Source organism: Ochotona curzoniae, unplaced genomic scaffold (assembly GCF_017591425.1).
Source record: "Ochotona curzoniae isolate NIBS_2020 unplaced genomic scaffold, NIBS_Ocur_1.0 contig_64, whole genome shotgun sequence".
NCBI lineage: Eukaryota > Metazoa > Chordata > Mammalia > Lagomorpha > Ochotonidae > Ochotona > Ochotona curzoniae.
The window spans coordinates 49,592,357-49,620,081 of NW_024466502.1; the positions used below are offsets into that span (position 1 = coordinate 49,592,357).

The 27,725-nt window shown below is 41.7% G+C and overlaps 1 protein-coding gene across 1 annotated transcript in view; it reads right to left on the reverse strand.

The window, feature by feature from the left end:
- Positions 1-27,161, reverse strand: part of FREM2 (FRAS1 related extracellular matrix 2) — a 143,635-nt gene extending 116,474 nt beyond the window's left edge. Inside the window, exons 1-2 of the mRNA XM_040991061.1 lie at positions 21,983-27,161; positions 18,919-19,008 (exon numbers count right to left, since the gene is read on the reverse strand). Of these exons, the coding sequence (XP_040846995.1) occupies positions 18,919-19,008; positions 21,983-27,161 (5,269 nt within the window). The remainder of the gene's footprint in view (positions 1-18,918; positions 19,009-21,982) is intronic.
- Positions 27,162-27,725: the final 564 nt, after the last annotated feature.

Sequence of the window (27,725 nt, forward strand, 5' to 3'; positions counted from 1 at the left end):
GTGTCTATGTTAGCAAGAAGTTGGAATTGAGTGCATGGCCAGGATTCGAACTCAGGCCTTGTGTATGGGAAGTTAACTGATGGCTACCAAGACCAAATACTTGTCCTGAAACAAATTCTCGATATTCTTCACAATGATAACTTCCTGAGGTGATATATACATTAATTAGCTTGATAGAATTCTTTCTTTAATGGATAGGAAGAATAAAACACCACTTAGTACTTCATAAATACACAAAAATAGTATTTATGAATGAAGACAGATAAATTTAAAACTTCAGATAGATTCTTGTTAAGGCTCTCGATAACGGTGGTTCTGCTTACATCTTCGCTATAGCTTGGTTAGAATCATGTATCTGTCTTTCCTAAATATTCAGACGTGCTTATTCATTTTTATTTATTTGAAAGACAGAGACACAGACATACACAAGCAGTGGAAGAGAGCTCTTATTGCCACTGGTTTGCTTCCCAAACGCCTATAGCAGCAAGAGAGGGGCCACGCTGAAGCCAGGCATCTGGAACTCCATCAGTTCATTCACATCTGTGAGAATGGCTCAAATATTTGAGTCAACACCAGGGTGCACATTAACAGAAAACTAAAACTAGGTATGGAGTAAGGATCAAAAACTTGAACCAAAGCAGTTCAATATGCACCCAAGCAATGTTCTAACCAGTATATAAAATTTCCACTCCTAATTTGCAATTGTGACACTCAAGCTGAAACATAAATATGCTTTGTTGTAAGCCACGTTTGTGATAATTTATTGCTGCAACTATACAAAATAAATACAATTGTTCTGAGCAATTTATTTGATTTTTATGAGTACCAATTTCTATCTGAGTAATATGTGGACAGTAGAAACCACTGACAATGCTTGTATGGCTTGCATGAAGTGCTGAACACACGGGAAGTCTTCAACCCATTTACTGGCCTACAACCAACTTGCCACCATAAATCTTGCACATTCTGTCTACATTCAAAATTTGGGACATGCAATTAACAGATAATTATTTAATAAATACTGTGAAATTATGTCTAAAACTTTACTATAATTTTCACTCTGAAAGAGAAAAAAAACTGGTAGGAGAAGAGCTATTAGCAAATACTAAAGAAATGTTTATATATAGCTTATCACTGAAGGATATAAAATGACTTCTGAGCTAATAGATGTGTTGAATAAGCATGCCAGGAATTCCAAGTTCATAAGATTATTATAAACCATAGTTTCTTTCCATTATTAATAAAAGGGAGAAGGAATGGTAAGGGGAGTCTTGGCATCCTTAACTCTTAAAAGCTATAAGAATGCAGCTTCATTCCTCCTGTTAACATACTCCAAGTATTATGATTAAGAATGCCATAATTAGTAATGCTACCTGGACTAAAGTAATTTAATCACCTGTTTCTTAAAAATATAGACTTCTTAAAACATATGCAATTACTTATAATCATTACAGAACACAAAAGAAATCATTACAAACAACAGTGGACCTAAATTCGTGGTTGAAAACCTTCTATGAATGGTGAAATATAGGCTTCAGACTACTATACATTATGTTATGCCTGAAGATTTTTGTTGTTGTTGCTGTTTGAGTGGGTGATTGGTTTTGTATATAAAATGCATAATACAGAAGATACAACAAAGTGCTAATTTTAATTCTGCACGGTCAGTCAATCTTTAGTTTTAGATGTGCTAAAATTGCCTTAAAATGAACTTGTACACCGGCATAAAAAGAAAATTTAAATATCATCAAAGAAAACTGTTTCAGTTTTTAGGTAATATGATGACAAGGTTTTTCATGAAAACATCAGTTTGCATCAAGATGGGGCCTTAACCATTTTTACCTTAAAAGTAATTTTTCTCAAGTGAAAGTTAAATCCCAGAAATGAGAATTACTATCTAGCCCACTGTGGTACCCCTCTTTAACAATTCATCTTAGTCCCCTTGACAATAGGTATCAATCCTGACTTCATTGTTTCCAGTAATAGCTAGTAACAGAGATGAGTGTCACTTGATAGCTCTTTCATTTCAGGCAGCAGTTGGTAAAAGGTTCATACTCTGTAGCGATTCAAATCATATCTATCTGGTTCCAAAGAAGTTGTTCTGGGTGTTTCCTTTACCTAGACGTGTCATATTGGGAAAAAATGAAAAGGGTATCTGACTCAAACTTGTGTTTATGTACAGGAATATTTCAAAAAGTTTTTGGGAAATAGAATTAAGAACCAAGCTTATTTTGGAGCAAAAATATTGAAAATCCACACGTGGTTTATTTTATCATGAATATTTTTCATGAACTTTCTGAAGAAATTCTCTTGTACATGGATTTCAAATGCTTTCTATTCAAACTGTTTTTAATGCCATTTTCCATAAACTTTTGGATGCACACTCATTTGTACTCAAACACACCTAAGTATGAATGTGTGCCCGCATACCTGTGTGTGGTGGGAGGAAAAAACCCAGCAAGATGATTTCTGGGTCAACAAGGTAGAGGCAGGTTCACGTGAAGGAGACGGGAAAGAAAGACCAAAAAGATCAACTCTGTGCGTGTTCCAGATCCACAAAGATGTATCCTGAAGGTCATGGCAGTGGGATTGATGCAGACGGATTCCATACCCATTTTAATGGAAAATGGCAATCAAACCAGTAGGGGAGACATCACAGGAAACTAGTCAAGGTTGTTAGTGAAGAAATTGTTTTTGGCAAAACCTTTGTCATAGTTGAGACATGAACGATACAGATATCTTATGCATGGGGAATAACTCTTTTCTAAATTTCTTAGGGATTTATTCATCCCAGGGAAGCAGAAAAAGGAAGGAGAAAAGGGCCATACTTCCTAAACATCCCCTTAAATGATTTTAAAACAGCCAAGATTTTCTCCTGTTGTTTACATCCTAAGTTTGGAACTCAGAAATTCTAATCACAAATTATTTCAAACAAGAATTTGTGTTCATAAAGCACTTTGTAGTTTACAGCATTATTAATTTATATTTTTACATTTGGAGTAAGACAAATCAATTTTACTTTAATGAGAAAAAGTATATTCATTCATCAATGGGAAACTGCAGATTAAAAATCAAAGGATTTACCAAAGGAATAAAGCAATAAATGGCCCAAGCAGGATTTAAAAACATTGTTTGTGTATTATGCTCTGAATTTTTTCTATGACAAAATAGCCTTGAAGTAGAAATGCCTCAAAGGACTATTCATTTATACAGTACTATTTTGTGAAAAATGAGAACCTTTTATTAAAAAGCAAACCACAACTGGGTGTTATGAAAAGCAATTGCTGGGCAGCGTAAACACCTAATCAGGATCTAGCAGAAGATGGAGAAATAATGACAAGGTTTTATGGAATTGAAGGGGCATGGATGGTTCTTTAAAAATAGAGGGGCAGGTGTGGTTCAGGGGCACTGGCGCCCCATAGCAGAGTGTCTGGAGTGAATCCTGGCTTTTCAGCACTTCTCCGGCTTCCTCATGTGCTGTGGAGGCAGCAGCTGATGATCAATAGGGGAACCGGAGTGGAGGTCCTGGCTCCTGGCTCTAGCTTAGTCTTGCCATCTTGGTTATGGGAATTTGGGGGTAAATGAGCAGGTGTAATAAGCCTCTCCTTTCCCTTAATTTGTCACTTTCCTTTTCAACTAAGTAAATCATAAAAATATAAATAATTTAGAGATGTATGGAACTCTAAAGAAGGACTAACATGCTTATATGTGTTGACTTGAGAAATTATAGGCCTGCTGATGTAATGGTGAAACTTTACTGAAGGGAGAACATAGATAAACAGAGGGAGATAAATAATTGGAGATTGGATGGCATCCTAGAATATCAGACCATAATTATGTAAACCAGGTTAATGCATACATGGCACAATCCAATCAGTAGATGAAGGAGGAAGACTGAAGGCCCGTATCACATACAGGAATCACATACAGGGACTAACTCACATTTCTATTTCTGATTCAACTGAGAGACAGAAGATAATTCACTGAATGCTTGGGTTCCTTTAATCCATGAGGGAGCCCCAGATACAGTTCTTGGCCCCTGTTTCTGGCTTTAGCCTAGCCCTGACCTAGGCATCTGGGAAGTGAGCTAGTAGATGGAAGATTCCTTCTCTCTTCCCCCTCTCTCTTTTTCATTATGAATCCAATGCCCAAATCCTGTTACCTTGACTTTTACATAAACAAAAAAGCAAAAAACAAAAAAAAAAAAGGAAGATTTGAGCAAGTGAAGCAGATAAAAAATAATTTCAAAGAATCAAGGAAAGACATATTCCCAGGAATAATACACATTACCAGTTCTTTAGATTGGGTGTTGACATTCTTTTGTGTCATATAGTTCTCATAACACTTCTCTCTTCTCTTGTTCCATTCCAAATAAAAATAAGCAAAAAAAAAAAGTGGGAATGCTGAGTTAGACCCAGGATTTTAAACTTCAAATCTGGTCTCTACCTAACAAGTTAAAATGCAGAGTTCCTCTGTGAAGAACTTTGTTCGGGAGGATTTTGAAGTTGGAAAGCCAGAAGAGGGGAGATTACTCAGAAAATTAGGAAAATATTTGGGTGAGTCAGGATATTAAGGTGGTGCTCACAGAAGCCATGGAAGAGATATATTATACTGAAGAAAAACATTGTGAAGATCAGTAACATAAGGGGTAGAAAAGAATAATTAAATGATGCTTGGATGACTTAAAGGCCAGGCAGGTGATTGGAACAAATGAGAATGGCATGAAATCGCATCTGACATAGTCATCTAACTATTACAAGAATCAAATATTGAACCAATCTACCAAGTAGAAGTTATTACCAATGTCATAAAATACTCTCAGACCTTTTTTTTTAAAAAAAAGATAATGTTGTTTAAGAGACTAATTTTGGTATTATACTCAGAAGATATTATTAACTTACTAAAACCAGTGAGCTAGAAGGACAAATTTGTGAACTACTGGGACCCCATAAGAAAGGTCTGTGTGAGTATGTGTGTGTACCCTGCCTCCTTCAGAGCAACTGGTGGGATAAACATTGAGATGTACACAGCATACTTTCTATGCTCTAACGAATATATAAATCAGTTATGAAGCATATTGCAAGGGGCCCATGTGCATTAAGCGGGCATAATGATTTAAATTATATGAAATGAATAATTACTATACAAGTAAATATTTTGAATACAGCTTCTAGTAGCAAATGCAGACAGTTATGGAAACACAGAGACGGGAATGCCTGATCCTAAGACCAGGGGAGGAAGCCGTCACAGAGGATATTTGATCTCCGGACTGAATATTATGCAGAGGACTGGAGAAAATGCTAGAAGAAAGTAAAAATAGGCATGCAAGAAATAGAAGGGGGGACAAAGAGGCCTCCTGTGTTAGCACTACAGCTGCACAGGGCAGACTTTGTGCCTCAAACAGGTGAGTCAGAATTTTATCCTGATTTTATACTGTGCCTAAGAAGAAACCCTGGACATAGGGAAAGTAAAGATCCCACCAGATTAGTGGTTAGAAAATTAACTTGAACCACAGAGTAGAGGGAAGAAAGCTTTTACTTCATTTTGTTTTGTTTTTCTAAGATGCAAAGCAGAATTCTTTCATCTAGGGACAGAGAAATAGAGAAAGGTCCTCTGTCTGCTGGTTCACTTCCCAAATGGGCACACTATCCAGAGCTGGGCCCGGCCAGAGCCGGGAGCTAAGAGTCAGGAACTTCATCTGGGTCCCTTATAAGCATGTGTCATCTTTTGCTGCTCCACCAGGCCATTACCAGGGAGCTGGATAGGAAATAGAGCAGTCAGGACTTGAAGCAGTCATCAATTAGGATGCATGCATAGGCAAGGTGGTAGCTTAACCCACTGCACTACATGCCGAACAGCAGCCTTGAAAGATTTTTTTTTTAAAGATAATTTGAAAATCACAGTTGCATTTTTAGGTCGCTATGGAAGGTAGGCATATTTGCATAAGAGAAGAGAGAGAAGCAGAATAAACCATTGGGAAAATTGCAGTAGAAGACAGTCTCAATCACTGAATAAACCTATATTAAGCACATACAGATGCCAGCCACTAAAAGAAAAGCAAATAAAAGTTCTGGCTTTTTTACATATCACAGTCTCATGACGGTTGGAGTGGTTAATACTATATAGCATTAACTTTATGCCAATAATTGTTTCAAACCGTTTATATACATGGAATCATTTACGCATCCATCTCAATGTAGTTCTAACAGCACAAACAGCAATGGAGTTACTTGGAAAGAATCTGACCAGTAGAGGTTTAGGAAGCAGGTGAAACTGAATGAATCTAGTACCTGGGTGAATCTAGATGGTAAAACAAAGTAACTTCGAAGTTTGGACAGCAAAAATAACTATCATCTTGAGAAAGTAATTTTAAATGGTTCAATACAGGCCTCACTTTGCTAATTTTACAGAATGACAATGCACTCAATTTTTATATATTTCTGTATTTAAATTAAACAAGAAAGGAATTACTGGAACATTAAATAGTTCTTCTCTGTCTCCTGGGTGTCTGAAGTCTACCAACCAGTTTCACCACTTTATTTTCAATGTTTGAAGTGGCTCTCTTGAACGATACCTGAAAACACTGTTTTCAGTGTTCCCAAGTCATACCTCTAATAGCTATCTAAGTGGAGTGAAAGGTAGCAGGTGGCACATTACCAAGAAAAAAAATGATTAAACCTTTCTGCGCTGAAGAATTCAGCAAAGGAATGGAGAGCAGACACTGCTGCTCTCAGTCGGGAAGAATGTAGTCAGAGCTCTGTTGGGACAAAAAGAAGAGAGCTATGTCCTGGGTTCTTTCATTAAAAGGGCCCATGAAGGATGTTATTTTCTGAGCCTAGCCCAACATGAAGAATAAAACACAGGGCTAAGTTGAAACTCAGACATAGCTATATAATTATTCTTTTAATCTTTTCCCTTGATTTTTTTTTGTTTCATGAATACTAATGCTTCTTGCAAAAAAAATGAATCTTCATAAGCGATAGCTAAGTAACACGTGTTGGAGGTTTCTCCACTGAAAGCCACAGTGAAGTTCTGAATGTCAACCATGTGAAGGCTTCCTTAACATGCCACTTATTCCTCAGTGAAAAACTGCTGACACACAACCCCTTGGCAACTGATAGTTTGCATTAGCAGGGGACAGAATCACAGATATTGTGAATCTCAGTAAATTTACAGTAACTTCACTAAAACAGAATACTAAGAAAGTATTTTTTTTTTGCTTATGTATATAAACATTTTTGCCCTTGGAAATGAATATATGCTATGAAATGAATTTACATTTGTGAGTCAAGAACAAAAAAATAGTTACACTTTACTGTAGAGTTCACTCATTTATCACTTTTCACAAATTTAAACTTCCAAAAGTGTATTTTTTCTTTATCTGCAATGAAGATGGAAGATGGCATCCCTGGACTTCTGCAGAAAAATGTACTTCTTCATTGCTTATGAAACATGGAATTTGTTCTTGCAGCTGTTAAGTAAAATTCATTGCTATCTAGTCATTTTTTTATAAGAACATAAAAATTACATGATTTAAAAAGAATTTCCCTCTGATGTCATAAAAAGATAAGATTTTACTTTTTCATTATGTGGGATCAAGAAGTATGTAGTAATGATAAGTCATTTCTGTGAGAAACAATCTTTTAATGAACATGTTTAATGTGTTACATATACACAACGAATTTTATGATGACTTCAATATGGAGTTTCTAAGTGCTTAAATTCAATGGCTTTCCCTAGTGCACATCCATTCACTTGTCTTTTCTTTGCAATATTGACTAAATAGGATATATGTCCACTGTTTATCTATGTATCTATGTGTCTATCTATCTATCTATGAAGAATACTGCAGTGATTCTAAGGCCTGAAACTCCAAGATATTGTATCAGTAACTTCAGCCTGTTGTGGCTTGGTATATCAGAAGTTTGCAAATAAAACTCTGCTTTCAAAGTTACATTTACTAAATCCACGTGGTGCTGACAACTTGCTAAATTAGTTAACCTTCAAGCCTATAGAATTTGTTCTTAGAGTCATCAAAAAGGAGAAATAAAGACATGGAATTGGAGCTCAAGAGGTAGAGTTGTATAGTTCTGGCATGTGTTCCTAGGGAAGGCTCCTTATAACTAAGCAAAGCTACTTAGCAACAGTGATATGTCTTTGGAAGCTACCTTGACCTTTGAACTCTGCCTTACCAGAAGGGTTCATTCTCTTCCCACCTTTTTTTATCCCTGTATATCCCCCATCACTCTAGCAAAAAACAAATGGTCTCCTGCACAAATAGCTGTGATGGGAAAGATGAGAAAAGAAGAAGAAAGGAAAAATGCGAAGGAATGAGGGGGAAATAAAAAGGACAAAGAACACCAGAAAGGAAAGGTCTGGAAGCCCCAGATTGGAAACCACAGTGGCGCTGCTGCGGCTGCCTGCACGGTCATTGCCATGTGGCAGGAACTGTGCTGCATGAAGCATCCTATTTTCACGACTTATCTTGCTAAATCTTCAAATAACCCATGAGCTAGGCACTGCATCATCCCCCTCAGTGTACAAATGAAACAGAACAAGAAAGCCGCAGTCACTCAGCTCAGGGTCACACCATCGCCGATGGCAAAGGGCAGCGCTGGCGTGTGCTGCTGGAGTATCAAACCCTGTGCTCCCACTGTGTGATGCCAGAACAGATGAACTCAGTCAGGAGGCTGGCCTTCTTCGACACACAACTCAAACAGCTTAGATGCCACATGATGAACATATTAAAAATGATTTCTCTATCCTTCCTTAAGCCTGTTCCAGGTGCTCCAGAATCTTCTATCTCAGTAACTGGCACCACTGTTCTCTGCTGGTCAGGAAGCCCAGATTCACACTTATGTTGTCCTTTTTACTTACACGGAGCTTTAATCCGTCAAAAAGCTGTGGCAACCTACATCTAAACTTGCATCACGTCTAGCTGGTCCTTTGCACCCTACATCTGCTCTTCATGGTCCCTTCTGCTACAAGAGTCATCTTCCTGAGACTCAAATTGAAACATGCTATTTCCTTGCTTTCAGCGGATGGTGGAGTTTTCCCTTTCCCCTAGAACAAGATCGATATGACGTGCTTCTGCACATAGGGTCTTGCACCATCTGGTCCCACTCTCCCTCTGCAGGTTCACCTATTGTACTTCTCTCTGGTTGGTCCCTGAAGCCCTGGCCTGGGGCTGACACGGACACGCAAAGCTCAGTACCTCCACGCATGGATTTCCTTCCGTGCGGAATGTCTCTTCATCCCTTCTTCCGGCAGTAGTTTCATCTCTTAAGTCTAAGCTTAAGTATCACCTTTTAGAAGCCTTTCCCGACAGCTGCGCTTCTAGCTTGCTTTTAATTATCACTCTGAAAAATCTTTCCACAAGGTATGCATGTTTGTCTACCTCTTTATCCTGAGGATGAATCTGAGGTCAGAGCTCATGCTGGAAGGTTCGTCGTCGTCGTTTTCCCAGGTGCCAAGAGACAACACAAGGAGTGGGTTCTCCAAGAATATTTGGGGAATAATTCAACTCATAAAGAGGGAACCCCGTTTTGGCAGATTAAGTTTTAGCCTACAAACTCTGGTCCTTCTCTCTTATCAAATTCTGGGTTTTACTTGCATTTTCATGGACTCTAGCAAATATAAAAGGACTTAAAAGGTTTATGGAAAATAGCGTGGAAGGATAGGTTTATTTTGGCACAAAAATATAAAGAGCTATGGGTGGAAAGAGTCTTCAAAAAGCTCATGGAGTTGAATACTATGAAAAACTATGCAGGGATTACAAAATTTTGCACTCAAATTTATTTTTTGATTTTCCACAGCCCTTTAAAAGTATCCTTTTATAGAAGAATACTAATTACAAAGCCGTATTTAGTTTTTGAAACATTCTGTATCTGCAAATCACTCACAGAAAACTTACAGAATATGCTAATATTAAATTAAATAAAATGCATTGCAAATCATACTTGATTGAAGAGTATGTTATTTTAATTACTTGTAGAGGATTTCAATTAGTTTTTAAAATGTCATTTGTTCTGAGTATAAATATTGAATAATGTTGAATCTCTACCCATGTGCTCACCAAAGAATTACAGATATTTATTTAACAACTTCAATAAAGTTCCATTTGAAACAAGGCCAATAAAAATAAAATTAAAATAACATGTTCATATCTTAAGTAATTTTGGAAAGAAACTAAAGAATTTAATACTAAACAAACTGTAGCTTAGAATCTCTCATTTCTTGGACATAGTTTAGTTGCCCTGGTAATGACAACTTTTTAATAATTCTTTTTAAGACTTATTTATTTGCTTTGGGAAGGCAGATTGAAAGAGAGAAGGAGAGACAGAAAGAGCTTCTAGTTACTGCTTCACTCCCCAAATGGCTGCAATGGCCGGAGCTACACTGATCTGAAGCCAGGAGCCAGGATCTTCTCCAGATCTCCCATGCAAGTACAGAATCCCAAAGCTTGTTCTAAGCTCAATTGCTTTTCCAGGCCACAAGCAAGGAGCTTGATGGAAAGTGGAGCAGCCGGAACACAAACCAGTGCCCATATGAGATCCTGGCACATGCAAGGTTGAGGACTTTAGCCACTAGGCTATCATACCGAGCCTGACAAATTTTTAAAGGCAGAGCTATGACATAGAAAGACTTGGGGCCCGGCGCAACGGCATAATGGTTAAAGTCCTTACCTTGCATGCACCAGGATTCCATATGGGTGCTGGTTCTAATCCTGGCGGCCCCATTTCCCATCTAGCTCCCTGCTTGTGGCCTGGGAAAGCAGTCGAGGACGGCTCAAAGCCTTGAGACCCTGCACTCATGTGGGAGACCCGGAAGAACTCCTGGCTACTCGCTTCAGATTGGCTCAGCTCCAGCTGTTGTGGCCGCTTGGGGAGTGAACCATCGGATGGAAGATCTTCTTCTCTGTCTCTCCTCCTCTGTATATCCGCCTTTCCAATCAAAATAAATAAATCTTAAAAAAAAAGAGAGAGAAAGGCTTAGTACTGCTCAATGAACAAAGAAAAGCTTACAAGCATTTGGCCATAGATTCCAAAATCCTTTCCCAGGTTCTGCATCCTGGCAGTATGTACACTCTTACAGATTAGAAATATTTGTATCAGCGCCTGGCATGATTTCCCCATCTTATTTTAACTCCCTACGGCACTAGTAGCTTTCCTCTAGTTCTCATGTCACTAGCAATTAATTTTATTGCCAAGAATGTTTGCTTCTTTTCCTCTCCAGTGAATGTCGGCATGATCTTATAATGCTTGTTCTCAGACCTCATTTTTCCTCTTAATGTTCTTATTTATATATTTTTACAGACCTTGCTTCAAATTCTAGCTAATTATCAGTAATTACTTTGCCTTAAGTCCTAAAGTTATTAGTAATCTTCAAGCAAAAACTTGTACTTGTATCTAAATGCAGATCTTCCAGTGGTCTGTTTGTGTCTGAATATTCAACTGTCAAATATGAAATCCAAATTGAAAAGCCTTCACCTTACCTGACATTTCGTAGATATAAATGACTTTGCAGCTTTTTCTATTATGTCAAGGTGCTATTTATATCAGCCAATTGCATATGAATGAGACTCTCGGCAGACAGAAAACCAGACACCAAAAGGCACACTCGGAGGCAGCAGTAAATGATTTCTGATCAGGCCAGACACTCTGCAATGGCCACTACAGATAGTATGTCTACTCTGCCAGTTCCAAAGCCAGGAGGAGCAGGCAGAATTCAAAGGGCATGCCCAAGTCACTTGAGAGTTCAAAGGAGGAAGCAGCAAGTCAGTTTTCATAATGAAGAGGAAAAGTAAGGCCCTTCCCACTGAATGATTCAAGCCAAGTGATCACATATCCTAATTCTTTTTATATCTTGGATCTCATGCTGAGGCCTCAAGACTTACAAAAAAAAAAAAAAACCCACAAGAAACAAAACAAAACAAAACAAAACAACTCCCTCCTCAAATTCAGTAAATGCTTACAGAGTGCCTTTTTGACAGTTTTGAGTAGGAATAGTTCCTATGATTCTAGCTTTCCATTTTTCTACCTGTTGTGGTATTTGAACACATCACTATAAGAGAAAACAAACTGGGAAATTATGTGCTGACCTCATAATTTTAGTGAATTGTAGAAAATTTCTATTTCCTACCAGGTTTCAATTATATATTTCTTGGGCCCAGCAGCGTGGCCTAGCAGCTAAAGTCCTCGCCTTGAATGCGCCAGGGATCCCATATGGGCGCTGGTTCTAATCCCAGCAGCTCTACTTCCCATCCAGTTCCCTGCTTGTGGCCTGGGAAAGCAGTCAAGGATGGCCCAAAGCCTTGGGACTCTGCACCTGCGTGGGAGAGCCGGAAGAGGTTCCTGGTTCCCGGCTTCGGATTGGCGCAGCACAGGCTGTTGTGCTCACTTGGGGTGTGAATCATCGGATGGAAAATCTTCCTCTCTGTCTCTCCTCCTCTCTGCGTATCTGACTTTGTAATAAAAATGAGTAAATCTTTAAAAAAATTATATAGCTCTTATATAAAATCCTGATTTTTTTTTCTGAAAATAAATTCTTTAAGATTAATATGAGGAAAACATAGGAAACACTCTACAAGGGACAGGAATCGGCAAAGACTCCTTAGAAAAGTCACAGGAAATCAAAGTCAAAATAAACAAATGGGACTACATCAAAATAAGAAGCTTCAATAGAACAAAGGAAACAATCAACAGAGTGAAGAAATAACCAACAGAATGGTAGAAATTCTTTGCGTAACTGATAGAGGACTTATATCCAGGTTTACAAACAGCTTCAGAAACTCAATGACAGCAAAAATAAACAAATGAGCAAACAAACAAAAACACCCAAACAACCCAGTGAAGAAATAGGCAAAGGAGATAGACAGGCATTTTTCAAAAGAACAAATTCAAATGGCTAATAGACATATGAAAAAATGCTCAGGTTCATTAGCAATCAGGCTGATACAAATCAAAATCACATTGAGGTTCCACCTAACTCCAGCAAGACTGGCCTACATTCAGAGCTCACCTAACAACACCTGCTGGTGTGGATGTGGAGAAAAAGGTACCCTACTTCACTGATGGTGGGAGTGAAGGCTAGTGCAGCCTGTAGGGAGTCAGTTATCCAGAGAGCTCAGACAATGGAAAATTGACCTGCTGTATGATCCAGCTATCCCACTTCTGAGAATACATTCAAATAAAATGAAATCTGCATATGAAAAAGCAACCCGTAAGCCTGTATTACAGCAGCACAAGCTATAATAGCAAAGACATGGAAACAACCCAGATGCCAATTGAAAGAGGAATGGATAAAGCATGGGTGCATCTACTCTATAGAAAGGATGAAATTCTGCCATTTTCAACAAAAAGGTTCCAATCAGAGACCATCGCGATCAATGAAATAATTCAATCCTCAAATGACAGATTGTCATATGCTCTCTCTGATATAAGGCAAACTTTATGCAAAATATAACATCAATAGATATATAGCTAGACATGTATTTACATATATTCTCAAAGATGAGCTGTATAATGGAGACAAGGGTACTGGGAAGTAAATATAGGTTACTGAATGCATCTTTACTCCCAAGTAAAAGCTAGATTTCTAATGAAACTGTTAAAAATATCTTGACAATGGGGTGCTGGACTTTCTACCATTACCTATACCTACAATATCAGGGTACACTTAAATAGCAGAATGTTGGACTTGTGATTGTTTTCGAAGGAGTATACCATAGTAATAAAAAGGGGGAAAGAAATAGAGGGAAGAATGGAGAGGTAAGGAAGGGAAAGTGGAGGGGGCAATTCCCATGCTCACAAAACTATATCATTAGAAATAACAATAATAATAAAAAAATTAAAATGAGTCCTTACCTTGCAGTTGCACTGAATCTTTTCAATCTTAAATATAGTTTACTGGAGATACTAAAAGAATTCATAGCCATTGGTTCATGTCTTTAGATTTACTAAAAATCTTGTTCAGTGCCACAAGGGTTTAAATTAAGGCTAAATAATCACACACTCTAAAAGTATACAAAAGGTATACTGTAAATTATACGAGCTCTCTCTAGAATGCTGCTTAATTGATCTTTATACGAAAATGGAGCATCTTTTCACCCATTTAACTTTTTTTTTTTCTTTTTATGAAAGGTAGAGAGACAGACACAGAAGCCCCATCTTCTGATTCTCTCCCCAAATGCCTATGACAGCCAGTTCTGGGCCAGGCCAAAGTAGAGAGCCAGGAATGCAATAGATGTCTCCTAGGTAAGTGGCAAGAACCCAATTACTTGAATCATAATGGCCTCCCAGAATCTGCAATAGAAAAAAGCTGAGACCAGGAGCCAGGGCTAACAGCTGAAGCTGAAATGCTCTGAAACGAGACATGGGTGTCTTCACTGCTAGGCTAATTGCCTGTTCCCTTTCATTCAATTACTAACTGCTAAGTATTGATCACATGCTGAACCCTGAGATGGCAGGTAGGTATCAAGAGAGTGATGTCTGTTACAATGGAAATGCTGCCCTCTCTACTCACAAGAGTCTTCCTATTAGTTAATAATGAGACAAAGGTCTTCTTGCTGTAGATGAAGGTAAGGGTAAAAGGCAGAGAAGGGCATGGCTAGCTGTCATCATGGTATAAGAAGACTCTGGAGAGGAGGTGTTCAAGAGTGAGTAGCAGCCAGAGGGCTGAAGATGAAACATATGGGGAATAATTATATGAGATCAGCTTTCATTTCACAGTAAAGAATGAAGGGACAAAAAGGGGACTGAAAGATACAGAAAAATTATGGAGAGGAGAACACCGAGCAGGGATCAGATAAGAATATGTTCATCTATGCAAGGGCTAAAAGAACACATGCTTTCTTCGCCCACAAAATGACAGAGTAATAGATGTGCAATAAGGATTCAATCAAGTCATCATCAAAGCAAGCTATAACTCCAAAGTCTGTAGGACTATTACGTTGTGAGTTACCTGTTACAAAAATTGAAAGCAAGAATAAAAGGAAGGGAGTTTAGCTAAAGCCTGGATGACTGCCACACCACTGGGAAAATTTTAAAAGATCATGGACAATGTTTGTTATAAAAATACAATACTTGGGTTCCACAGTTTTTGCACCAAAACAAACTTGGGTGTCAAGTTTATTTTCCCATTAATTTTTTGAAGGAGCCTGATAAGAAGAAGCCACTGTGAACACGAATATTTTTCTGACCATTAAGCCAAACCTATTCCTTGATAGGCTGGTCATTGTAAGAACTGCTTTATGTCAAAGAGAGCATATGTATTTGTCCTTTTGGGATTGGCGTATTTCGCTGAACATACAATACCAGGATACTGTTAAATAGCAGAATGGTGGACTTGTGGCTGTTGTTAAAGGACTACACTGTTAAATAATATAGTGGGAATCATTGGTGGGGAAGCAAGAATGGGGGGCAGAAGAAAGGAAATCTCTAAGTTTATGGAAATGTAGCAGAAAATTTAAAAATGATGGGCCCAGAGCTGTAGCCTCCCAGTGGCCCTGCTTCCCATCCAGCCCCCTGCTTGTGGCCTGGGAAAGCAATTGGGAATGGTCCAAAGCCTTGGGACCCTGCACCCGTGTGGGAGACCTGGAAGAGGCTCTGAGCTCCTGGCTTTGGATCAGCTCAGCTTTGGCTATTACGGCCACCTGGGGAGTGAATCAAAGGATGAAAGATCTTCCTCTCTGTCTGTCCTCCTCTACATATCTGATTTTCCAATAAAAAAAAAAAAACTTAAAAATATTTTAGAAAATTACTCCTTTGACTGAGTTTCCTCATATGGCAAATAGAAATACTACGAAATGGCTTGTGTTATAGTTGCTTTAACAAACTCATTGAGATGCTAAGAAAATAAAATTGTGGAAGTCATATGGAGGTTGTAAAGTCTAATCGAGGAGCAAGCATTGTTATGAAACCTTTTGGGACGGTGCTCTGCATGCTGGTTGAGTACCAGCTCCTCTGATTCCAATCCTGCTAAGAACACCTGGCAGGTATTTGATGACAGTGGCTAGTTTCAGTTTCATTAATACATCAGAAGAATCCTGCAGCTAGCCAGTTTTTTTTTTTTAATCTTTTAAGAGTCATTGGTTTTATCTATTTGAAAGGCAAAGAGATGGAGCATTAGATATAGAGACAAATGGATAACCTTCAAATTACTTCCATGCCCCCAAATGCCCACAAAAAATAGGGCTGAATCACGTTGAAACCAAAAACCTGGAACTTGATCTGGGTTTCCCATGTCATGGCAGGGACACACATTACTGCTCAGCAGTGTATTAGCAGTAAGCCAGAGGTGGAGCACAGACATGGCTCAGACACAGGCCCTCCAACATGGGATGTTAGTGTTTCAAGCAGCATGACAACTGGTGTGCCAAGCCATCACCCCTACCAGGTTCTTTTGATCGTATAACTAACTGGAAACCAAAGGCCTTAGGCTTTTGTTCTCAATTTCTCTTCCAAATCATGGTCTCTGAAATCAAGTTCCAATTTTATTTTTAAGGTTTTTCAAGGATTACATTTCCCTTAATGATTTTCTTTGTATGGTCCTAAAGCCAATCTTCTTGATTTGAAGAAAGTGAATTTAGTGCATTAGAAAGAGAATTTGGAGGATGGAGTTATAAGCATTGGAGGCCTTCAGTATATTTAATGGGGAAGTTTTTATGGATGGCTTCCTGTCACTCTGTGGAGCAGATGATAATAGATCACATCAGTTTCTGTATTACTGTCCTGCTTAGTTAAAGGTTAAATACTGATACGGCGATGCAAACATGTTTTCAAAAGACCTAGGAATCAGCTCAAGACAATTTTGAGATATACATGTGACTTCTCTTTCTCTAATCTTGTGATTTTCTGTGTTTATTCTGTCAAATGAAGTTTTCTTCTATTGAAGGAATTAAGGGAAATTCTGTGGAACAGTGTGCCAAGACCTGCCCCCCTTGAGTGAAGCTGTGCTCGTGGAGAGGGTAAAGATTATCTCTGGAATTTCTTTCTCTTCTGAAACTCTAGCCCTGAAGTCTTCTGAAATGACTTCATTCTTATTTCCAGGAAAACAAAGACGGTGTTTAGAGGCCTCAGCACACTTTCAGCAAACCCCAAAATAAACCTCTTTAGTCATTCTTTACTTAATATTCTGAAGTACTATTATGCCTAATGCTTTCCAAAGTTCAAATATAGATCAGATTGTTAAAGTAGATTCTGTCATTCCACCCAGCTAAGAATGTGTGGCACAACCACAGGTGTGTGTGTGTATGTGTATGTATGAAAAAGCAAATGTAAAATAAAAGCAGAGACTATACCATCTTAGAATAATTGTAGCTATCGCATTTTAAACTGTAAAAAAATAAATTTAAAGACAATTTTTTTTTGGCATTTGGCCTTATTTGGTCCTTCAGAGAAATAAATACAATGTCTTGAAACAATATTTGGATGAATTCAAGGTCTCATGCTTAAGTATACTTATAGTAGAATTTCCTGTTTCAGCAGCAAGATTTAGCAAGTATAACTTTTATATCTTTTATATGTGTTGGTTTCACTAATTAAAACTTTGCTTTGTGCTAGTTTTTTCAATATGTAGAATACTAAGCTATAATTTGGTTCCTCTAAAATAAACAAATTAGCTTAGTTAAACTTCTGATGTATAAAAGAAATCAACTAGTTGAATCGGTTTACACACATTTTTGCTTTTCTGGAATGCACCCAGTTCAGTGGACATTTCTTAGAACTCTAAACATGGTGTGTGCCCAGTGAAATTTTGAACAAAGCTGTTTGGTGCTGAAATATCAACAACAACAACAACAACAACAACAAAACCCACATAGGGAAAGAATGTGATCTTTTTCAGATGGATCACATACTATTGTGCCATTTTTAAAATCTTCAGAAATAAACAGTTAACCGTCTAATTTCTCTTCTCCCTCTTTGTTGAATATGTCTTCACTTCTTGTGTCATGTTCACACAACATACATACATGGTGAGATTCTTTTGTGTCGAATGAAGTCCCCCAAATGGAAACAGCTTTATTATTAATCTATTAGAGATCAGGTTTTCTTCTAGACTGCAGTGTTACATAAAGAGTGGCCAGGGAATTTTAAAAGAATGTAGTAGTTTGTGGGAGCAAGGACAATAATATTGCCGAGGAAACTCACAGCATCTTATATAGCATTGTCTGCTTTGGCCTTCAGGTCTTGTCATGAAATGATTTTAGACTAGGTCACTAAAAACTCAAACAACAAAATCATCAGATAACATGAGAACGATGAGATAAAACAGATACTTATTCAATCTTAATTTCCTAGTGAATGTAAGTCATTTTCCAGCAGCATTATTCCACATGACACATGTGTACAAATTAGAAAAATAATTTAAAAATCAGCCTTTCGAAAGACACAACCACTTTGGGTACATGGTTGTGACTGGAGCTTGGCTGGCTTCCAATAACAAGTAGACAACCTCAAACAGGTTGTAATCTGAACATAGAGATCCTATTTAAACAGATTCTCCACCCCACCCCCCCACTCTTTCTCACTTTGCAAAGCATAAAACTCAATTAATGTAACTAGATCATTTTCTACAGTCATTACAAAGTGTGACTATGCCAATCTGAGACTGTAGAATCTTCTATAGCAAATACTAAATTCACTCCATATGAAGCCCCAGATGTGATGTGCTAGAAAGCTAATCCATAAATGACCACAGCTGTAGCTGCTGCAGAGCTTGGAAGACGCAATTGACAAATATATTCAACCATTCTTTTTGGATACCTTTTCTGTACCAGCCTCTGGGCCAACTACTGAGTGTTTGCACAAGTGAACATGAAATGAGATTTGGGAAGGATTTCTTGTCGTATGCTTGTCAAAGAATAGCCAAGAAATGTCCCTCTTCTGGTCATCACTACCAGGAGAGTAGAATACTTACCACCATCTTCAACTGTAAACTGGAACATGTCACTTGAGGCGTTAGCTCCTTCTCTTAACACATAGCATATTTTCATGTCATCAATGTCAGCTAGAAAATAACAAAAAAAAAAAAAAAACCCACAGTTGATAGAGCAAAATTGGTGACTCATTTTTTGTGGGAAATCCTACTGGTTATGACTTTTCTGTTAACATGTTTAGATCCTTTCCTCCACCTAAGAGGAATAGTGGTATCATATGTCTTAGATATCTAAGCTCTTAGATTTCAGCTGTCCCATGGAAATGTGATCCTTCATACAGACATAGTGCAAGAGTTAGGTTATAATAATAGCAAGGTGTTACCCCTCCCAGTGGTATTTGCATGCTCATACACCAAAGAAATGACTGTCTAAATGAGGAATGTTAGACACCATGACAGGTGGAAAAGGAAGATATTTTGAGGCATGGCAGGTTTCCTGGCACTTTTGAAATCACACCCTCTGCTGCCCTGGGGGACTGATCCTCAGAGCAGAGACACTCTGCCTCTCCCCTCTGGCTCGTTTCCTCTCCCCTTCCCAACTCCCCTCCCCTCCCTTTCCACTCCCCTCCCCTCTCCTCCCTTCCCCTCCTGTCCCCTTCCCACCTCCCCTCTCCTTCCCTTCCACTCCCCTCCCCTCCCCTTCCCTTCCCCTCCTTTCCCCTCCCTTCCCCTTTCCTTCCCTTCTCTTCCTTTCCCTTCCCTTCCCCTCCTCTCCCCTCTCCTCCCCTCCCCTCCCCTCCCTTCCCCTCTCCTTCCCTCCCCTTCCCTTCCTTCCCCACCCCTCCCTGGTGACTACCTCCCTGGTTCATATTCTTTGGTGGGAATATTTGCTCCCCTGAAAGTGATTTTCTAAATTATGTCACCAAAGGTATCACCGAACAGAAAAATCATCCAAGCACTTGAGAAAAGTGACATAGACCCAGGGTTTGGACATCTCAGAGATGAAATTAAGAATAACCAAATAGCTTTCCTAAGTCTACAGTATTTTCACTACAATGAAATTTAATAATGTTTAAAATGAAGTGGTTTTTTTTCTCTCAGAGGGATCATTTAGTCATTCAATTTAGCAAGAACTTTCTATCAATTTAATTCAGAGCATTGAGAATCCACCAAAATAGCTTAGTATATACAGCAAAAAACAAGATTAAAAAAAAACAGAACAAGAAATGCTGCACGTTCCTTATTCTAAACACTGCTTCCATTTTTCCTTCCAGATCAGCCACAACAGCTCCTTGATGAAGCTTTCTCCACTGTTAATCACTTATCCAATCTCCGTAAATAACTTCTCTGAACCAAACTCTAGTCTGAACTTGTTCAAGTGAGTTGTGTACAATTAAATGGCAACCGTTTTTCAGTATTTTGGTTCATATTAGAATGTGACAATTACCATAAAAGAAAATTTGAAAAGGTGTTGTCATCTTCTTTAATGGACTTATAGCTACTATGCATTTGCCAAGATCATAAAAAAAAATGTGACTCAAAGTCATTCTGAAAAATAACATATAATCAAATAGCATAATTTAAGAGTTAATTAAAAAATACAACACTCTGATGTTTTGAGTAGTTGGATTTAAGACATACAATTTAAATTAAATTGTCTTTTCTTATCCAAACATTCTTCTAGAATCTCCAAGCTTAGATTCCTGTGTCAGGTCAGAGGAGCAGTCTGAAGCACGCTTTTCTATCCCTGATATAGTCCTTTCCCCCTCTTTAGTTTCCACGAAAATAAGCCAGTCTGAGATTGCATGGCATCTGTATCCTCAGAAACCTTCACACAAAAGTTTCCTGCTGGCCTGGCATGACACTTGGCACTCAGGTTTTCCTGTCCCTGCAGGCCTTGGGATGTATTCAGGCTTGCAGCCAAGAATCAAGAGGCTGGGTGTGGGGCTATTTGCCAGCATCTAAACAGAGAAGCGGTTCTCTTTAACACTACATTTTGCTGCATTCATGTTTATGAAAGCATTTGTTATCTAAGAATACACCACCATCGCAGGAAGAGAACACCCCCACAGGGATGCCCCGGCTGGAGCTCCATCCCTACCCACAGAGCCCACATAGCAAAGATCTAGTTTCCATTCTGACGTGGTGAGATTTTCATGGAAGCAACCAAATCCCTTTGTGATGAAAGTTGCACGTTCAAGAATCACAGCTCAAACTCCCGAGCCAATACACTGAATGGACTTCTCCCTTCCACCACTGAATAACTCTGCACAGGTCACCTGCCCTTCCTGTCTCAGACTGTGTTAGCACACAAAGGGAATTCAGGGTAGAAAAACCCTGTTCTCTCAAGAACACAGGTGCTTGATGCTTGAGGCAAGTGGTGTGTGTTACCGGGCTTGCAACACGACAGAAAAAAGGTTGGAAATCATGAAAGAATTTACTCCTTCTGCTACTAACCTTGTTTACACACCTTCAAGCTCTTAACATACTCGAGCTGCAATTTCAGTGTTTACAATATTGTTTTCTTATCCCTCCTGAAGAATTTTCTCCTTTTTAGTTAATATTAGGAAAGCATGCCCTGTTGACATCATTGTTATAATGCTAGATAAGTATTCATCTCTTATTTCTGTATTTAGGCAGGTGTTTGTCAACCCTACAGAACACACAGAAAAAAATTTTTAAAAAGCCCAACGTAAATATAAGTAAATCTTCTCTTTAGTTACAAAGTTCCTAAGAATCATAACAGTAACAACAAAAGATGCTCAGAAATCCCAGCTGAGAGTAGGGTTCACCTATGTGACATTCATAGCAGGGTTGGTCTTAATTACCAAAGTCTGGCTCCTGCCTTGACAGTGTACCCCGTCACCCTCCAAACACACTGATCCCCTCCAATGAAAGCCTTGCAGTTGGACATTGAGCGAAAAGGAGTCCATTCTGCAAGGGGTCTTAGTCTGTAAGCATGCTTTCCCCTTCCTTCCCTGTTACCCTTTCCTTGCTCTCTAATTTGATACTCTCCACACATGGCTTTCAGTGGAAGCCATCTTCTCTAGAAAAACAAAACAAAACAAAACAAAACGCCCACTGGTATAAGAAAAATGAGACATACCTTGGGTGAACTGAGTGATACTATGGTTGCCTCTGCCCAGGTTGAGGAGATAACCATGTTGAGGGGCTTCTGTCACAATGAACCTGAGAGAAAAGTGTAAGCTGTCTTTGTCCTCTGCTTTCAATATTTTGCTTGTGATCACGAACCCCAAATGGCCTGTGGCCAGTGTGCGAAGCGTCGAGGCCCCCTTATTCACTGCAATTTGGGGGACACTATTGTCAACAGCTAAGACCTGGATCTTCATTACTTGGGGCCTCCTTGTTTCAAATACTGTATCAGGAAAAACATAGAAATCTGTATGTGTGCCATCTGTTACTGTGAAGGAGAAGCTGTCTTCACTTGATTCAGTGCCATCGTGTTTGTAGCTGATCAAGTTTTCATTCAAGTCTTGCTTTGTGAAAACCGTGACTGGTCTGGTGTTGTTGAAAAGAAGATGTCCATGAACAGGTACCCGGGTGACAGTGAATTTCAGGAGTCTGTCAGGTGTATCTCGGTCTTCCACTGTGAGTTCGAAGGGAGTGATCAGCTTGTTTTCAGTCTCACTGACAACCAGATGATGGATGGTGACCACTGGCTTCTTGTTGTCCACATCACTGATGGAGATACGGAAGGTCCGGAAGACGGGGTTATGTCCATCGGTGACCTGGAACTCAAAACTGTCCATCTTCACCTCATCATCGGCTGTGTGGATGTAGTAGATTTTGTTGCCAGCCAGTTGGAGTTGAGTGAAGGATGTGATGGACACCCCTGGTTGATCCGTGCACTCCAAGTGACCTCTTATGGGAGCCCTGGTGATGGTAAAAACTAAATATTCGTCAGGGCTGTTCAAGTCACTAGTGCTTAGTAGGTCCGTCGTGAGAGTTACTTTGCCACCTTCTTTCAAGGACACTCCCTTACTTATAACATCAGGGAAAACAATATCAATGCTCCCAATGGACACATAAAAATAGCGATCTATGAGGGCATTTATTCCATCCGTTACATCAAACTTAATTAGGTCCCGAATCCCCTCTCGCCCCGTGTGGACATACTGGATTAAGTTTCTGTCCACTTCATCTTGGGTAAAATTCATGCCCAGGGTGATGTTTTCAAGGGCCCCTGTGAGTCTCCGTCTTTGTAGTAACCCATGTCCAGGGCCATAACGAATAACATAAACCAAGTATCTGTCATCAGAATCCAAATCAGTTGCCATTAATATCTTGTTGTTGATTATTTTTGTTTCCCCGATTTCTATTTCTAGCCCATTATTGATGGTCATTCTGGGAGTCTCATCATCAACAGGGATTACCATGACAAGCACCATCTTTTCCACGGAATACTTGCCATCCGTTAGTTTAATCACAAAACTGTCCTCCCGTGTCTCAGAGTCATCATGCTCGTAAATAATGCTGGAACTCTCTATGATCTGATCCAAGGTGAAGCTTTCCACCAAAACTGTACCATTTATCAGCTGGTTCATGATGTGACCGTGAGTAGGAAATTGGGTAATAGTGAAAGTTAACTCATCAGGGGGCACGTCAGCATCGGCAGCGTTGAGGATGGGCGTGTCAATGACCAGACTCATGCCTTCCATGACCATGAATTCTCTCATAAACATTTCTGGCTGCTCATCATTGGCAGGCATGATCACGATGGGAAAAAAATGTCTCTCTGAGAAATTAATGCCATCAGAGCATCGAAATACAAATCGATCCTCCACAGGCTCCACACCCTGGTGGACACTCTGGACATAGTTAATGTGACCCTGCCTGAGGTCTTTTAGAGTAAAAGCACTTATAGCAATCCCCGCTCTTGATTTCTCAGAGCCTGGAGCTGGAGAAATGTTTTCAACATAACCTGAAGTAGGCTGCATAAGTATTGTGCATAAAATGTCATCATTTAAAGAGTCAAGATCTTCAGCACTTACATGTGTTGAGGAAATAACATTTTTATCACCTTCCATCACCACAAATTGTTCACCTACAGAAATTTGTGGAGCCTGGTTGTCCACTGGAAGGATGGTTACCCACACAGTAACTCCCTGGATCTTGTTACCACTGATTCTCCATTCTTGAGACACATCTGATAGGCTCAAGTTAAACGAATCTGCTTTGGGCAATAGACCTATCTCCCCACTAGTGTGGGCATAGACAACAGAGCCTTCCAAAATATCTCGTTGTGTAAACTGCTCTGCCGGAGCTCCATTAACGAGAATTTCTCCATACAAGGGTGGATCTTCTATAAGGAAAGTCAACATCAAATCATCAGTGACCTCATTGGTCCCCTTAATAACATTGGCAGTGATTTCAGTAGCCCCATTCTCTAGGACATCAAGATAGGACTCCAGAGTGCCAGCAGGAAGGCTTAACGTGGGCACCTCTTCATCCACTGGCCGGATGTTCACTCTCAGAGTGATGGGCAGCACGTGGTGCCTGTCGCTGACTTCCAAGGAGCAGCTATCCATCAAGGAGTCATCCCCATTATGTGCGTAGGAAATCCGACCCTGTTTTATGTCCTGTAGATGGAAGGTTCCTCCAACATGCAGGATCTGTCCAGACACTTGCACCTGGCCATGCCTGGGTGCCTGTGTGAGAGTGAAGGAGATGTGAGACGCATCAGTGTCCACATCACTGACATGCAACTCAGTCTCACTCAGAACGTGGTGGCCCTTCCCCTGAATGGTAAAGCCAGTGTTGAGGATTTCAGGAGGCTGATTGTCCACTGGCTGTAGGTAAAGGGTGAAGGTGCCCGGAGCCACATTCCCAGCTTGGTCTTCCACCTGAAACTGGAACTGGGCCACTCTGGCAGCCACTCCCAGTTCCTCACTGGGAGGTCTGTAGGCAATTTTATGATGGTTGATTTGAGCTTGAGTAAATTGCATCACCACAATGGAGGGATTGTCAGTCAGGACCAAGGTGCCCAGTGGGGCTGGTGAGTGGTTCTCATCTGTGTCCATCGGCGGCCTGGTAACTGTATAACGGAGTTCTCGGTCGTCTGTGTCGAGGTCTGTGTAGCGCAACCATTTCTTCCTCAGGGGTGTGAGCTGGGATTCCTGCACTACCATCCGCAGGGGGCAGCCACTGCCCAGCTCTGGAGGTAGGCGATCCACGGGATGGATGCGTATCATAAACTTCTGCAGCCCAGACTGATTAGGGGGGTCACTGTTATCTTGCACTCTAAATGTGAACTGGTCCATGATTGGTCCAGGGCTATGGGGCCCAGAGTGCCTGTAGAACAGCCGCCCTTCTGTTATGTCCTGTTGGTGCCACTCTGTCACGATTCGCTCATAAAATGCTCCCTGCTTCTTCCACTGGCCCCTGGTAAGCTCGTCTTCCTTGATGGGAGGCTGAGTTTGGCGGAGAAGCAGATGCCCGGTGCTCGAGAAGGGTGACTCCAACACAAAAAGCAGGAAAGCGTCATCAGAATCCATGTCAGTTGCACTCAGAGCAAGGGGTGGGATGGGCACTGTGTCTCCTTCTGCCAGAGTCAGGCCTGTATTGGCATTGAGGACTGGGGGTTGGTCATCGACAGGCACTAAGGTGATGGGGAACAGGAACTGTACCTGGTGCCTGCCTCCTCCATCCACCATACGAAGCACCAGGTTGTCACTCAGTGAGCCATCTCTGTCGTCATGCTGGTAGACCACTTGACCAGCGGCCAGCTGGGCAGCTGAGAAGGTCTTGGGAGCAACACTGCCACTGGTAGCACCCAGAATGACAAGGTGACCATGTCGCAGTCCGGCCACCACCTCCAGCTGCACTGCTTCCAGGTCATCCTCATCACTGAGGACCAAGTTTTGTGACCCGCTGTCTGCAGGGCCCGTGAGGGGCCGAGACTGACCTTCATAGAGAATAAGACCAGTGTTCCGGGTGACCACTGGAGCCAGCGTGTTCATGGGCTTCACCACCACCATGAAGGCGAACGGGTCTGAGGCTGCTCCTTCTGGGTCCACTACCTCCAGTTCCAGCTCAAAGAGACGTTCCTGGTCTGAGTCCTCATGAGGGGGCTGGTAGGCAATCTTCAAGAGGCGCAAGTCCCTCTGCGTGAAGGAGGAGAGCGGCAGGCTCCGGTCATCAGTGCTCACCAAGTAGCCCTGGCCGGGCTGAAACGGAGAGGTGAGGTTGAAGATGAGCAGGTCAGGTGCAGACTCCGCATCCTCAGCTGCCAGCATGTCTGGGGTTAGGGCGGTAAGCACGAATTGATCCACCTCCATCATCATCATGGCCACGAAACTGGGCTTGGGGGCGCTGTTCTCAGCCCCTCCTCGAATCCTCACCAGTACCTGGAAATGCTCGCGTTTCAAAGCAGGGCTGCCCACAGGAGCCCCTCGCGAACGTAGCTCCACGACCATGGGTACCCAGTCTCTGTTGGGTGAGCGACTCGGGGCTGTGTGGCGGTAGCGCACGCCAAGCTCCAGGAAAAGTCTGCAGTCCATCAGGAGCGGCTCCGGAGCGCCTCCCCCTGTGGCTTCTCGGGGGACCTGCGGAAAGTGCAGGAGTTCTCCATAGCGAGGTAGCGCACTCAGGCCGGAGAGGATGCCCACGCGGCACTCCTCTGTCTCGGGCTCGTAGGCAAACTCCAGGCTCCGTGCGTCCAGGGCATTGCTGGTCCCCAGCAATTCTTCCACGACCAAGGGCAAATTCCGAGTCACAACCTCCAGCTGGCTGAAGACCACTTCCACCTGCAGCACTAGCGGCAGCACGAGCGTCCCTCCCGGCGCGTCGTAGCGTAGCTGCAGCCTGACGCGATCCCGAGAAGGGCTGCGCGCACCTAGGTGTGAGTAGCGCACCTCGCGGGGGCCGAAGTCGCAAGGGAAGCGCTTAGGATTCAGGCGGCCCGGCCGCTGGGCCAGCGCGTCGTTGTCCAGCACAGTCACCGAGCAGCGGTCTCCCGGCTGCACCTGCAACACCAGGTCCTGCAGCGGATCCAGCCAGACTTCACGACCGAAAGGCACGCGGAGTTCGCGGTTCTGCAGTACTATGGCCTCCTCGGCAGGAACCCCTGCAGCCCCTGAAAGACCCCGGGACAGGAACGCCCGGCCAGGGTCAGCGGGCTGTGCCAGGACGCCGCTTACCAGTGACAGGAGAAGCAGTAGCAGCCGTCGCAGTCGGGGCGTCGACGAGGGTCTCGGCTGAAAGCTGGCACAACTGGGTGTCCGGCTTGCCCCGTACCAGATTCCTGGGGTTCCAGCGGCTTGCATGGTCCAGGTGTTAGGGTTCGGGCAGAGCAGCCTGAAAGCGTGCAAATCTGTCTCCAGCAGGGGTTCACAGGGCACCTCCGGAAAAGTGCCAGGAACTCCGCGCGCTGCCTGCGAGGTGCACCAGGAGCCGGGGTTGGGCCGCAAGGATGGGAACCACAGCCGCGGACCGAAGCCCTCCTGGTCGGTCCTGCTCCGCCGCTCTCGGATTAGCGGCCCGGGGAACTGAGCCCCTCCACTCCTCCCTCCCAGGTCCCGGGACCCCGGGCTTTGAGGGAAATCCCTCCCCTCGTACCCCCCTATCCTCCAGGCTTCCCAGGAAGCCAATCGTTGGTCCCGGGAGGAGGTCCGGGCTCAAGGGGTTGGATAGTGATTTCTGCCAATCAGGTCGGAGGGGCCAAGGCGGGGAAACCGCCGAGAGGGGAGGAGACGCGAAGTGCAGCAGGTTGTCTCCAAGTGCTGCGCACGGCGGCCTGGGCTGTCCACGCTCGCAAGCGCTGGACTCCGCGCTGCGGGATGTGGGGCTCCGGAGCAGCGGCGATCAACTACGTTGCCACCCACCCACCC